Source organism: Nyctibius grandis, chromosome 11 (genome assembly GCF_013368605.1).
Source record: "Nyctibius grandis isolate bNycGra1 chromosome 11, bNycGra1.pri, whole genome shotgun sequence".
Taxonomy (NCBI): Eukaryota; Metazoa; Chordata; class Aves; order Nyctibiiformes; family Nyctibiidae; genus Nyctibius; species Nyctibius grandis.
The window spans coordinates 13,402,816-13,418,631 of record NC_090668.1 but is presented as its reverse complement, the minus strand read 5'-3'; the positions used below and the strand labels follow the sequence as shown (position 1 = coordinate 13,418,631).

The window sequence follows — 15,816 nt, the reverse complement described above, 5'->3', positions numbered from 1 at the left end:
CTGCTATCATTACCAATTAAAGCGGAGATCGCGTTAGCAAGCTATATCTAACTGTATATCAGTCCCTATGCTCCAATTGCTTTGGCAAGTATCACAGGGTCAAGAGGCTCCTTTGACCTTTATCAGCTACGTCTCTCTGACCACTCACTATTTGAAGCAATCTCAGCTGAACAGATGGACACTTTTGCAGACTCTATAAAGCTTAGAATATAAAGATAAATGAAATTGTGTTTGGGGCTTCAAACTGGTTTATGAGCATAAAACATTGTTAGCAAGTTCCACAAAAATCTCAGATTTCAAATAGCACATCTTAAGCCTATACCATGAACACAACACCTCTTTATCTACTAGGAAATTGTATTTTTTTTTGTTGTAGCTTCTACAGATAAAACTAAAAACTTGATATAACTTACAAATCTAATTAGTATAAAGTCACTTCTGAATTTAAAAAGCCTAATTACCTTAATCATTAAAAGACAAGCAAGAAGAAAATTTACTATAGTGTTTTACCATGACAGTCAGCGCAGCATACAACACATGATCAAACAGATCATTTAGTGGAAGAATACTAAACCAGCTGGATACTACAAAGCCCTCGGAGAAGGTTTGGATCTTAATTTCAAATTTCCCTATCTTAAGTTTCTTAAAAGCCCTTACTCTTAATTACTGCATCAAAATTTTAGTCATACAACACAAGAGAAAGCTTCAAATTCCCTAGGCAATTCTTGAAGAACTGGTAATAATTAGATATAAATGTGGTCTTTCAATCATATTTATGTATTTGTAACCAAAACGATAATCTATTGTTCAACAATAACATTCAACAGTCTTTTGTTTGAGCTCAATCATATCAGCAAACCTGCCTTGTCAAGTTCATAACCTTAAGTAACAGATGTTATACAGGCTTAACTAGATTTGGTGTTGAAAATGTCTTAAATTGGATAAAACCATGGGATATTATTTTCTTTTTTCTTTTTTTTTTTTTTTTTAAAGCCTGGTTTAGTTTTCAGAAGAATAAATTCCCAAGTAAAATTTTGATCTGCATATTTCTGCAGATGTCATGGATGCTTCATAGGAATTCCAAAACATTTTTCAGTCTTTCATTCTAATATCATCCCAATTCACCAACAACTCAAAAGAGTCTCACTAACAACGAACCACTGTCGCTTGCAAATATACAGCTGTCCTATTTTCTTGCTCAGCTGAAAGGAGGGACAATCCAAGATATGCGCAAAGATGCATTTAGTTAAAAATAGTTACAAACAGCAGGTATATAATTGAAATCGCTCTTAAACATACACCACCTCTAAAAGAACCTGCATATGAAGAAAGGATACAAATTATCAGCTACACTTTCATTTCCACATAAAGACCATATGCACCTTCTAATCCAATATAGCTCCTATCAGCAATCTACACATGCACACTCCTATGTCTAACCCTGCCTGCCTCCTGGAGCTTCAAATTGAGGGAGCACGTGAACAGTTTTGTCACTAAAAGTATCCATAGCCTCCCAAAGTGGGCACACAGGTCAGGCCTACCCTCTCCAAAGCAATGCTGGCCTTATGCATAGGGTGAAGATCATAGAGAGTAAAGGTGTTACTTATACTAACATTCATATCCTTTACCTTCAGACACTTCACTTAGTCATAGGTTAGAGGATCCTTTTGAGCAGGGCATTCAGAACTTTTTTTTCTTATTCATTTACCCTTTTTAAACCTCAGTACTCACACATGAAGAACTAAGTGTAAAAAGCCTGGAGTTAACAGTGGTGCTCCAGTTTGCTTTTACATGCAATCTAGCCTTCATCTGAGGCTCCATCATTTGGACCACACAGTCCCAAAGGTGTCAATTCATTATGAATTTTCCCATATGAACTAGTTTAAAGAAACTGCTTTGAACTTGCCTTACATTACACTTTTATTGTATGTTATTCATTACAGCAACTCTGGTCATGTTACTGAGGATGCCCAGATTCTCCTAAGAACCCATCTCCCACACAGATAAGGCTACAATATTTTTTGAGCTTACGTCACCAATGTTTGTCTATCAATTTAACTGCAACGTAAGCAGAGTTAACCTTTTTCCTTCCAACACTACAACCTTTCTTCTTCCTTTTTTTTAATCTCAGTGGAGAATGTTACTATCTTTGCAGCACTTTAAACAGTAATTGTGGCATCACTCCTGATGAGTCTGTGGCACAAAGTAATTAAGTCAAGAAGTCTTCAAGCTCAAGCTGTGTGATGAATAGACTAAGTAACTGAATAAACCTCCCTTTTTATCATGTATGGAAGATCACCATCAGGCAGATTGTCAGCCAGATGGATCTACTGGGCACAACAAATTTTTAATTGTTCAGGGAGAATTGCTAACACATCTACTGCTCAATGTAGAGACCTGATATGAATGTTTCTCATATTTTGTTTTCATGTTCACACTGTCTCTCCATCACAAATACTAAACTTAAATTTTTCATTGGATTTAATGCAAGTGTACATATAAAAGTCAACCTGGAGACAAATCATAACATAATATCAAAGAATAACTGGTAAGTAAAGCTAATATACAGAAAATTATTCTTCACAACAGTTTTCAACAGCAGGAAACAAGTCTACATTTTGTTTTTCAGGAAAATATTTCAAGAAATATACATGATATATAGACTACTTTATACAGACAACTTTTGCTTTGCTCTAGAATTCATATCACTACCTGTCTGGGCACAGCCTATCAGAAAGGCAATTCTAAACACAATACCTTTGACAAAGTCTCTTCTAACATTTTTATTACAGAAAGAATATAAAAATGAACTGGACATCCACTCATCTCAAAATAAGATCCATCTTTGACACATGGACACTCTCTGCACTATGAAAAGTTTAGATGGAAGGAAAGGAGAAGGTGTTTTTACATTAAGTCTTATTAATTTATATACTCAATATTCAAATACTCTGTCTATATCTTAATACATTATCTTAAATGTAGAAGTAAATTCCCTAACTATATCTTTAGAAATACATGGGACTTGGTGATAGGTGGTAGCCAAGACATTTTCAGTCTTACTCAGCACTTAGGAAGAAAAGCCATAAGATGGAATATCTCCCACATTTCCTAGATCATCAACTGGACAAACAATGCTACAGCAATTCATAAAACAGACTACTGACTCATAGATCTAGGAATTATTATACTGAACAATTTACTGGATGAATGAACGTCCAAATGTCTGTGAGAATAATGCTGAACACAGAGATACTGCCAACGTGACCTTAGAAGGAGGGTAAAGCATGAGAATATTGCTTTGTCTTAAGAAGGATTGATGTGTACAAAAATTAAGTTACCAACCCATGGCTGGGTGCTGATTTCAGCTGAAATAACATATTTGCCCTGGGCTGCTCTGATAGTACATTTCCCATATTGGATTATAAGAGTCCCACCCATAAAACTTATCTACATAAAAAGTACTAGATCAAATCCTAAGCAAGTGGCTTTCCACTAAAGAAAAGAACAAAAAAAAATCGTGGTATTAAATTCTTAAATATTAAAATCCCATCTATCCTACAAAATGCCATTCTTGAAAACTCAGGAATAGGCAAGCTGGACTTTCTTCAGATCCTGTATCATTCTAGGATGTATCAGGAGCGCAGCTGAATCTCTGTGCCCATAGATTTCATACTGTTCTTTCCTTGAGAGCTGTTCAATCTTACTGAAGGCAGTAGAACTGCATAGGCTTCCAAGAGGACAATATTTGCAAATCTTCTCAGACATATCTGATTGGCTGATTCATCTTTCCCGTAAGTATTGCAAGAACCATATCTGACCACCAGAACAAATTAAGGTTGGAGTATTAATATGTAGAAAAAGCATGTCAAGAGAACAGAAATGCAACCACGGCTGCTGCTTTGTTCATTTTAAATTGAGCCATGGTTTAACTTAGTATTTTATTTCTGCTATTTAACTGAGACAAGAGATTCAATTAGTTATCAGAAGGAAGCTAGCAGATAGCAAGTCTGTCTTTTGCAAAGAATGGTTTGGAGTTGCAAGTTCTACCTCTATAATTGTATTTAAGGTGCCAATGTATTTCTGATAAAAATCACTGCTCTTTTTTGAATAGGTGTGTGAGGCAGAAACCTAGGTTAGTCTCACAGATCTGAATTCCTGTTGATACTTTTCTTCACTAAAATAATACTAATTAAACTATAAGACGCCAGGTACTTAATGTTTAGAATAGAAAAGATGATTAGTGTAAAGATTCCACCATCCTCCTGTCATGAATGATGAATTCTCAAGAACATCACTGGAAAATGTGAAAATATAAAGGTTACAACAAAGATGTAGTAATTCTTTTAGAATTAGGTAGACCACTTACAAGGAAAATCTATTAGGCTGATCTACAGAAGAAATCACAATCTTAGGGACTAGAAAGTAGTAAAGGTAAAATGTAAGACAGAAAAATTCAAACTGTATATGACTCCACAACCAGAACTAAAAGAAACAATCATAAGTGAAGAATAAGATAATCATGAACAGCACTTCAGTAGGATAGAAACGTACAGTTTCTATCCATAAAGATATGTCCCTAAAACACAAAACACAAACTTTGCTACAGTTTCCAAGAGAGAGAAGGGAATTGCAGCATGACAGTTTAGGTATGGGAGAAGATGAAGAGGAAGAAGACAACAGCAGCTAGGTTAGCTTCAATAAATGGTCCTTCAATGTGAAATACTTCACAAGGACTATTGATGTTGACCTTAGAATTATTTCTAGTAGGACACTGTAGCACCTTCTTTAGCTTTAGCACAGGGTCCAATTAGTTGCCTAGGCAGGGAAAACAGGAATCTTAAGTCAGTCATCTTCAGTATAATAACAGACAAAAAAGTTTGTAACAGTATATAGAAACAGTGTCTGAAGCATTGAAATAAATAGTTAAGGCTTATTCTCAGATTTCTGTCAGCCTGTGTTACTTACTATCCACATCTGCAAGAGTAAAATGTGCTACAGTACACCACAATGGCAGCTTTTTGCTTGCATTTTGCTTTGAGGTAATCAATGGAGAAAATACTGAAATCAACAGATTCTTGACTTGGTGGACCAATTCAGAAAACTGCAGTAACTTTCAGAAAGCTGACATACGCTCCGAGCTATCAATATCTCTCAGGATCATGATGCCTTTTAACTGGTACCAATTTAATCTCATAACTCTAGAGTTATTAATTCACTGTAGTTACGTTGCTACCTTTGTCCCTTGATAAAATACTTAATTGTGAAATTTCACAGGAAATATAGTACTGAAATGCTTTGCATCCAAGTTACAGGAAATATATACATATATATATATATACACACACACCTTTGTTTCTTCAGTCATCTTCCTATTACGTTTAATTAATATGCTACTAAGTATAGCTTCTGAACACCAGTCACAGTAAATATAAGTAACCTGTCAGCAACAACAAAAAGGCTACAAACTTTAAGGATAAATATTCTACTACTTTGTTTTGCTTTGTTCTTAATAACCCACTTCATACAAATGATCAACGTACAAAGGATCAAGATCTGTAATTCCTCATAATAATACTCTAAATGTTACAAAAGGAAAGAAAGAAAAGGAATCCATGTCTAACATACCATTGTTTATGGTACCTCTCCTGATTTAGTATTTGATAAGTATTATTTGGTATTTGTGCTTGTAACTTATTTCCATTTTTCTATCAATTATTCTATCAGTAAGATTTAATCAGCAGTGATTTTCCAGGCTTCCAATAACAATTTTATTTTCATATTGCATCCTTTACTATACAATAAAACAAATAACACTGCTATTGTCCTACAGTCTTCATTTGTCTTTTACTTATTCTGTGCAGCAACATAACAAAGTAGATATTTCTTTTATTATTTATAATTTCTGTACATTCTTGTTTTAAGCAACTATAAAAATATAAACTTTGTCTTTCCTACTAAGAAAATACATCTGTTTCAGAAGCTTCTTGCTTTTATATATTTTGTTCAGAGCAGATGTATGCTATTACATAAGTGAATAAAAAGTTCTTCAGAACAACTAACACTAGGTATGTCAATTTAAAGTGTTTAAAACGCATTTACAAGTGTTATAGTAACTGATACTTAACTACGCTGGTCATAATTATTTCTAATAACTGCATAAATCAAAATGAATTATTACAGATCTTGTGTAAACCCTTATTTAGATATTTTGACTCTACTTTCTGCACCAGGCATTAATGCTCAAAGAACAGGATTTTAAGAAATTGTCAACTGAATATATCAAGCAATAAATATACCTAACATTCCTATAAAAGTTCATATGTAAACAAATTTTCTCCACCCTCATCTTTGTCTTGTCTTCTACACACAGTAAAAATTTCCCTTTTCTGGTCTAGCCCTTCAGTAGTATAATTCAGCAGTCAAAGGTTTAGCATTTATTGCACAATTTTTAGAAGCTGTTCTTCCTCCAACATTTTTACCTAGAAGCAGCTCTAATTGCATTATTGAAATCACTAGAAATATCAGTGCATGATAAATATAGATTTATATCCAAATTATTTAAGCTGAAAATCTAGAAAACTTTCTAACATGAAAGGTTTCTGGAACACCAGGAAAAAATTTCCCAGGGATATCCAGCTTTTTATGTGCATCAACAAAATCTTCATATGACACACTGAAGCATTTAAATTATTTTTTTAAACCAGCTTTTCACACAGCTCCAGTTTTCAAATATAACTATGACTTAAAGGCATAATGAGAGCTAGTTCCATATAAACACCACGAGCACACAATCTAGTGTGTAGTCTATTGTAATTAAGACCAGTGATTCAATACCTATTGCTCCTGGCCAGGTATCATAGCAACCTTGTGTCACTGAATACTGCTGGAAAACTGTTCAGCACCAGCAAGACTATGCTTCAGGAAAATCTACAATGGCACTACAGATTGTCAACGCCTGTGGGGGTTGTTACAGGGAGAACAACAAAGAAAACTGCTTTAAAAAAACCCCTATGCTTAGAAAATTGACAGGGACACCACAGTAGCACTACAAAAAGGAAAAAAATACAGAGAGGAAGGGGAGACTATTTTTTGTCATTAGTTACATAGCTTATGCATCCACTTCCTAATGTCCATCCCTATAAGTTGAGAGTTGAAATAATGCTCCATTACCACGTAGTTTATGTATATCCACAAAGTACTGTTGTGTTGTTTTGTTTGTTTTTGGTTTTGTTTTGGTTTGGTTTTTTTTTACTAAACACAAGCATCATTCATCACCAATATTAATCTGAAAACAAAACAGATCCACTTTAAAAATAATATTTAAACTTCTACAAATGAACTCTAGATAATCTTGTATAAATCTGCTGAAAAAGAAAAAACAGGTTACTATGAACAAGAACCCAATATTGATTTTTCTGCGGTGCAGTAAAGCATCTCCATTCTATTTGGCTGCTGTCAAAGCCACTCTTTAACAGCTGGAGTCAAATTGCACTATTTACAGCAAGAGCCCTTGTCAAGTGGACCATAAGTATTCTAACAATACACTATTCAAATGGCACTTTGCCACACAAATTGCTGACTTGATGAATACCCTATGTCAATGACTAAGGCCAATATAAAAGTTTCATTTTTATGATAGGTTTTACATTCACATATTAAGTAAAGCTTTCTTGAAGAACTATTAAGCTATATATTTTGGGTCTTTTGACATGGAAAATAATTAAAATCTATTTAAATATATCAAGGGGATTTGACAACATTAATATGGATCTTGTGTTAACTGCATTTGTCACACTCATCTGTTATTGGTACTCCCACTGGCACGTGCAGCACAATAAAAGAATTAAAATGGTCAAAACACCATGAAATCAAAGCATTCTGCTTTTCTATCTGTGATTTACATGATGACAAATGTTTTGAAAGAAAGCCTTTGAAGCTGGACTGCTATGTAAGGATATTTTTCTTCTTAGGATAGAGTAAAGAGACCATTACTTTGCAAATGTTATTTTTTCTTAAATATAGTATTAATGATAAAACAATGCAATAATAAATATTAAGAAAAAATGCCGAATCTTACTTGCGATCTTCATGTGGATCATCTCATTGTACAAAATAAGGATCACTCACAAGTGTAATAGCAACAGGACAGAATAGCTACCTCGTTTTTTCTGTTACATTAATATTCTGAAATCGAATTCTTAAAACAACAGGCTAACATTGACTGCATTGGGTTTTTTTAAATAGAAATGTTATTAACAATTTAGTGTGTTAAATTTCTAATACACAATTTTCTAAAGAAGCCAATTGATAATTAAATACTCATTGTATACATGTATACTAAAACCTTTTGATAATCTGAAAGTTTTACAATAGTTTCATCTGTGTGGTCATTATATACTTATCGATATAGTATGAAATGTTGAACTCCGATATCCACAGAACTCTCACGGATTTCAGGAGACTATTTCAAGATGCTAACACAGTGACCCAAAAGAGTCAATACAGCACTTTTTGAAAAACCTAAAAAAAGTTTCCTGCATAAGAACTAAGAAAAACAGTGAGCTTCATAACAAGCCTTCATTTCAGCAATAACAAAACAGTATTAAAAAAAGCCACAGAGCTCCACGCTCATTTTGTGTAGCCCACATTGGGCTTCTGGAATAGCATTAAGGGGAACTCCATTATATTCTTCCCAGGTTCAGCCACACCCTATACATTTAGCCTCCAGCATCTCCCACACCAACGTACGAAACCTGCTCTAAGGGGGACGGAGGTGGGAAGAAGCACTGGATGTAATGGATGACAGATTTTTGATGAATGAAAAGCAGTTTCCCAAGTATAGAACTTCATTTCTTAGGAAATTAGACTAAAATAACATGACTATAATGACAAAAAAAGGTGAAATTAAAAAAAAAGTTATTTTGACAGTCATAGGGAAGTCTAAGAGACATCAATAATATTCTCTCAATAAAAAGTTTTCATTGGGACAGGATAATTAATGAACAAAGTTTAAACAAGAAAATGGAATATTTTATTGAGAAATCAGAGCTGCCAAGATATATGTCTGATCAAGAAAAGTGCCATAAATTATTATTACAACTCCACTGCCACCTATTGTGATATTACTTCCAATTTAAGATCATGATAATCCCCAAAGCATGGTAAACTCCATGTTTTAAAATTTACCAAAAACTACTTTCCCTTATTCCATAAGCAGCACATTTTCTTTTTAGTCACTGTTAAAGCCAACAATTTTCAATTTAATAGATATGACCAAAACTACGCTCCAAACACAATTATTACAACTTTTTTTGTTGTTTCTCTTTAAAAAGGCAAAAAGAAACTACTGCTTTTAATAAACTAACAGTGAGATCAGATTCTGTGTCAATGGCCAACTAGCACACCATCTGCCCCAAAACATGCTCAGCAGGATTACACTCTAATAAGACTTTTCAGAAAATGGGATCAAAAGGAACTTGAGAAATCAGTGAATTGTCAAAGACAAATACTGAGTTAAACAACAATCATAAACTCAAAGTTACATGTAAATTTATATGTACAATAAAGAAAAAAGACAAGAAAAGAAAATTAACGAATGAGGTCTTGGATTAAGCTGTACTTTATCAGACAGGATTTTGGAATATCTGGTATTTCATTTGTCATATTTAATAAAGCCAGAAAAAAGGCCAGAGATAATTCTGAAAGCTGTTTCCACATGTGAGCTGAGAGAAAGCATTTTTCACCTTTCCATACTTGTGGGAAGATATTTTTTATCTACATTCAGCATTGACGAACAGCAGACATGACTTCCTCTGTTCATTGCAGAGAATGGAATTCCCAAAACCCATTAATTAAAAAATGATAAACAAATTGGGGCCCTATTCTTAAGATACATTCATATCAAGAGCTCATGAATATATTCACTCCTGATGCACAAACAGGGTTTTCAGAAAAACGTATGCAACACTAACTTCTAACCTGAATAATGTAACACCTACCTCATTGAATTTGAGATTGTATTACATTTGAGACAGTTTTAACGATTGGTTTTACATTTAGCAAATACAGGCTTTAAAATATCTACAAATAACTGATAAAAAATATAGATATACCTAGACCACAAGCAAACTGAATGACTATTGCATTTTCAACCCTGTCATTATACAGTGTCTCTGTACTCATTTTCTCAGCTTTAACAGCACATTAACACTAGTTTCAGTATGGTATTTCCTTCTATTATCTTTTCAAAACAAAAAGAAAGAGCACATCTTTTTCATCAGTCACAATTATTTGGTTTAACAACTTCTGTAAAAAAAATTGTTAGATAAAGCTAAGTACATCACCTGACCAAACCTGTCCTGAAGACTGTCATACCTATTTGCAGCCCAGTATCTCACAAGAAACATTGCCATCTTCTTTTTAACCAATAAGGTGCCAAATTTAATTGCACTAATATAAAAGTAAGGCACTTGCGCTCTGTTCTGTGATGATGTTAACAGAAAACAAACACCCAATAAAAACTATCATTAACTGACAACAGGAATCTGTGGTTTAATAGAAAAGCAATAATGGAAAGGCCGGTACCATTGTGCCATGATGTGCTTTTTCTTCAAGACATATGCATCCAAACTGGTGGGTTCAATTGTTCTGAGGGTACTGCCAATAGGTGCAGTCATAAGCCGGAGACATAAGGAAACAGGGTCTAACTACGGGTGTTAAGTCTCTGAGAAAATCCCCCTGAGATGATCTACTGGTAACCTTGCAAAAGGCACTCCCCCCATCTTCCCCATTTGTTCTATGAAATGAGGTTAAGGCATAAAAACCGAGCCAGTCAGAATAAGGCTTTATAAACTTAAAACCAAGCCTCCATGCCACCTATGCAGGAAGTATACTTCCTGTATGCATCAGTGAAGGTGAAAGGGTAAAGAATTTGGACCACAACTCATTGCTTTTCAGAATTGCTCTACTCTTCATTCTTACCTTATCCGAAGATTTTTCTGTATGAGTAAGGTTGTAAGAGGTCATGCCATGCTTGTAAGAGCTAGAGGGTTTGTATCCAGCATTTTTATTTCTTTTTGACTCTTGAGATACAGGAAGTAGAGTATCTGCTATTAAGTATTCCGAATCTTCAATGGAAGTAAGAATTGCTTTTGCTGTTTCACCTGTTTCATGTCGTTCCAGCGTGCCTAGAGAAACACAACAGAAGCCGTAATGTTTTCAAGGAACTACTTCATATTTCAGCATTAAGTATCATAGTATTAACATAGTACATTTTATGTGAGCAGATAAACCACGAAACATTTACAGGTGAGCCAACTAATTCCTAATTTCTGGACCTTAAAAATGTAATTTTAGACAAGAGTCTGTTCTACAGCATTGCTATGTTAAAAAAATAAAGCTTAATTTCTAAAGAAATCACTGCAGTAAATATCTTAGACTCAGACCACAAGGAACTTAAGACATTTTGTATAATGTATGAAGTCAGATGCAGTTTTCAAAAGGACTAAAGGAAATTCAGAATACCACTTGCCCTAAACTCTGTTCAAAACAGCATCGTTTTTCTTCTCACAAAGCCCTCACAGAGCATCTATATCCTTAACAGTGTAAACAATAACACATTTATGTAATATTTTAGTGCTGTCCTCTAGTGTTCTACATTTCAAATAGCAAGGGAAAGCTCAATTTTTTCCATTCCTAAAAGCCATCTTTACCTCTGACACTTTTTAAACATCTGAATATACCACATGTAACTTAGTAGTCAAGAATATGAATACAATGGTTCAGACTCTTTCACCACTTGTGTGGCCCAAGGAAATACAATTCCTTTAACTGTTATACCCAGTTATATTATTTTAGTAATCAATTTAGTAATAGTACTTAATGCATAACTAACATTAAAGACATCTAAACTGACTTAAATGTATTTGAAATGAGTTCCTATTATATGCTACACATTTCCTATAGGAATTAAACTCATAAGAAATTGCTGAAATTCCATGTTTCCTATAAATCTCAGAGATAAAAGACATGAAGAATTTTAAAAGTATTAAATATCTGATATAACATGAAATGTTTTTTCCCCTTAAGTTTGAATTCTTTGTAGCCTCAAGTAATACAACATGAATTTTCCCTTTCATTGCTACCAGAAAAAATGTATAACATTGAAGTTCTATCAGTAACACCTGATAAAAATATCGGACTGGGATTGAGGAATCTCATACGATAAGTGTTTGTGCGTGTATGTGTGTATAAAATCTCTATCTGAAATTATTTCTCTGAAATGCATCCATTTCTGTTCACTGTAGTATCACCTCTGTTACTTATATGGCAGTCTTTGAATTTGGACAGAAGTAATGCAACTGATTCTTTGTCCCCTACAAAATCAGCTGAATACCATAGATTACTATAAAATTGCACTGAAAAAAAAAGGATCAGCACCAGCCGTTTTTAATATGTCATTTTCTTCATCCCTCCCCAGGTTTCGCAGCCAGTGTCAGGGATCATTAAAGAACTGAATGTTTACTGGAAGGAAAGCAAGTTGTCCACAGATCTTTACAGCTGGACCGTCAAACACTTCAAAACAATACTGGCCACAAAGCGCCCAACATTGCAACATCTCAATATTTCAGGAACACAAAAAACTATATTAATAGAGGCCTACAAGAAAGGATTATATAATTCATACTAGACATGAGCAAACACATATTCCTAAAAGTATTACAGCGTTTGCAAAGTTAAAAAGTTTGGAAATAACACTGTCAGCTAATATTATTTTGGCCTCTTTATATACACAACATAGTCTTTCAAGCTGTAAGCATCGTATTTCCCCACAGAACTGCCTGCATCATTCAGAGCAGAAGATGAACAAAAGTCACCAAGGAAGTAGCTGTTCTCCCTTATCATTAAGCACAAAGGACTAAGCTTTCTCTACTACCCTCTGCAGCAAGTCCACTCTGCAGGGAATATTTATATGTATACACACACATATACATCCATCTTTGTTTTCTCTATCACTTTTGTCTGTGAAATTCACTACTAGAGTACTCAAGTGCTTCAGAAAGACTATTATCATAATATTCCCATGAAATTACTGAGTATCATGTTATTTTTATGGGCAAGGAACTAAGACAGAGATTACAATAAATTTAATAAATCCAAGAATTTTGGGGGCATGGTATTAAATTTCAAAGACCTGATTATATATACTCTTTAGCATTAGACAGAACTTCAAACATTCAAACCAAGTTTTGTTAGCTCCAGATGCATCTGAGTTCCTCACCACCAGTCATCCCTCAGAGCCAGACTATTCTGTGCAATAATCTTGTGCATATATAATAAAATTAAGTCTATCATACTGCAGTGGCAGAAGAGGATAAAATGATGTTTCCAACGACAATCAAGATCTGAGTTGCCTGACTTTTTATCCTCTTATAAACACATATATACTCAAGAGTAAAAACAAAAACATATTAAAGACTTGCGTTTTTTTTCCATATATTAGAGCTTCTTTCCCTGGTAACAGCTTCAGAGACAAGTTTTCAACTTCTGGTTGAAGAAAAAATTTTTAGTTGAAATAAAAAGAAACAGACCAGAAGTGGTAAAAGTTACAGAAGATGGGGACCAGCAGCATTTCACCTTTGAAGACCACGGCCTGAGCAGAATAAACAGTCTTGATGTACATGAAAGCAAACTGATATTTTATATATTTTACACACACAGATATATACATATATCTTTCTTATTTTCAACTGCTGACAGATGTGCTTCTACATATTATAGACTTATGGATGCAAACTGAGTAACAACTGAACAGGTTGTTGGGTTACTGAATACTTCTGCTACCTACCAAACTCTCTTCTAAATGTCAGTGTCAGAATCATGCCATAGCAAATATACCATTTTGTATGTGTAGTTTGGAGAAAAGAAAATTAACTTCTTATCAACCGAAAAAATCCCTCTGGGTTCATAGTAGGCAAGAGAGATGACTCAGCCTTTCACATACAGGAGTTACAATTGTTTGGGGTGGGTTGTTTTGGGGTTTTTTTTGTGTGTTTTTGTGTTGGTGGGCTGTTGTTTTTTTGTTTGTTTGTTTGGTTTTTAAAAAGCACATTTATAGACAAACATTGAATAGAAAACAATGCCCTGGACAACCACCTTAGTTTCTTCCTCACAGAAGGCTATGATATCATAAAATCAATTTCAAAAACTTACAGTTCCATCTGTAAATAATTTGTATATCATTCATAACATCTCAAATCCCTTATAAGTAGCACCTTCTAGAAGATCATTCCTTTCTTAAAAACATTGTTGCTCACATATACTTCTTAATCATGGATCTCTGTACATGTATATATATGTACAGATTTGTGTGTACACCAGGAGCTGCAACAAAAGTGCACAAAGTGCATAGGAAAATGAGTGTGATGGAAGCAGCGGGGTGATCATGAAAGTATTACAAAGTATTTACGTTATTCAGTGTAGTTTACACTTCTGAAGAGTCCAAAATACTCATTTTCAGAGTAGGTGGCAGAGACAAAATAAAGGAAGAGATCCGTATTCTATGATTTCTGAATACATCTTTAAAAGAAACAAACGGAGGCAGGGGGAGGATGGAGAAACCTGGATATGTGACAAAGGCATTCCGACCACTGCAAACAGTCAAGAGAGTACTGGGGCAAGGTGGTTAGTGTCCCAGAAACAGTGTTCCAGTTATTTGTTAGGAATGTGTTGTCTCTGATTTTGAAGGAAAATAAACAGTAAGAAAAGACACAGCCTGTACCCAAAAATACAGAAAAGAGAACAAATAAAGACAATTTTCAAATTTTAAATACAAGCAAACTCAAAAGCTTTTAACTGGGGAGCATAAAATAACAATGGATGAAAGGGAAAAGATAGGGTTTTCTATGTCGCAGCAACACCACTATGTCCCTCTACTATACATACAAAATATAGGAAAAGAAAGTCTTTATCTCTCTAAAGCTGTGACCATGGCAACCAAGTCTCAGGAACCCACAAGAGTGGAGTATTTCACTCTCCTGGGCAGCTTTAGACCACCAGATGTGACTGGCTAGAGACTGTTACAGCATCTTACTCTTCTTCTGGACCAAGTACTACAAATTGTGTCTCTTGGTGTTAGCACTGTCCACACAGTTCTCCGGATTCTGCTCTTACTGAACAATGTGTTTTTAGTGGGGAGGTCACGCATATTATCCTGCCTCAAGACGAGGTATTCTCTGACATCACATGACCTGTCATATCATCAGGCTCCAGTGCTTTCTGTTTGCTGTCACATCTGAAGTATTGAAAATCCTCAGTATTGCAGTGCTGCTGTGACCTAGTAACTCAGCTGAATCTTACAGCATAACAGTGATCTGTGAATGAAAAATAGTTTCAGAATTGATTTTATTTAAAAATAGCACGTGGTCAAGAACAAATCCTTTACTAGTGGCCAAAATAAAACACTCACCTCTCGGAACAAGTATTATCTGAATATTAGCCTTTTTATTTTTGGTCAAGATCTTCCTTTTCATAAACACCTACTTCATCTGAAAAGAAACTCCCACGCACTTTCTTCTATGCTGGCAGAGTCAGGCAAACAGAAATTTTATGTTCCTCGGTAGAAGATGCTTGAATTTTACAAGTCTACCATCCTGCTCCAAGACAGTGGTCAAGCACTTCGCTTGAAAAATTTCTCGTAACTGTTATTGTTACCACTCTAATATCAAATGGCCCAAACCAGATTGAAGAAACACTGAGTTAAGTAAGCATATGTATTTCCAACCAATATCAACACAAAAGTAAATGCAATCTAAC

The 15,816-nt window shown here is 34.5% G+C and overlaps 1 protein-coding gene across 1 annotated transcript in view; it reads right to left on the bottom strand.

Annotated features, from left to right (window-relative positions):
• Positions 1-15,816, bottom strand: part of WDR72 (WD repeat domain 72) — a 108,074-nt gene that overhangs the window by 61,714 nt on the left and 30,544 nt on the right. The window contains exon 14 of the mRNA XM_068410749.1: positions 10,984-11,189. Coding sequence (XP_068266850.1) covers positions 10,984-11,189 — 206 coding nt within the window. The remainder of the gene's footprint in view (positions 1-10,983; positions 11,190-15,816) is intronic.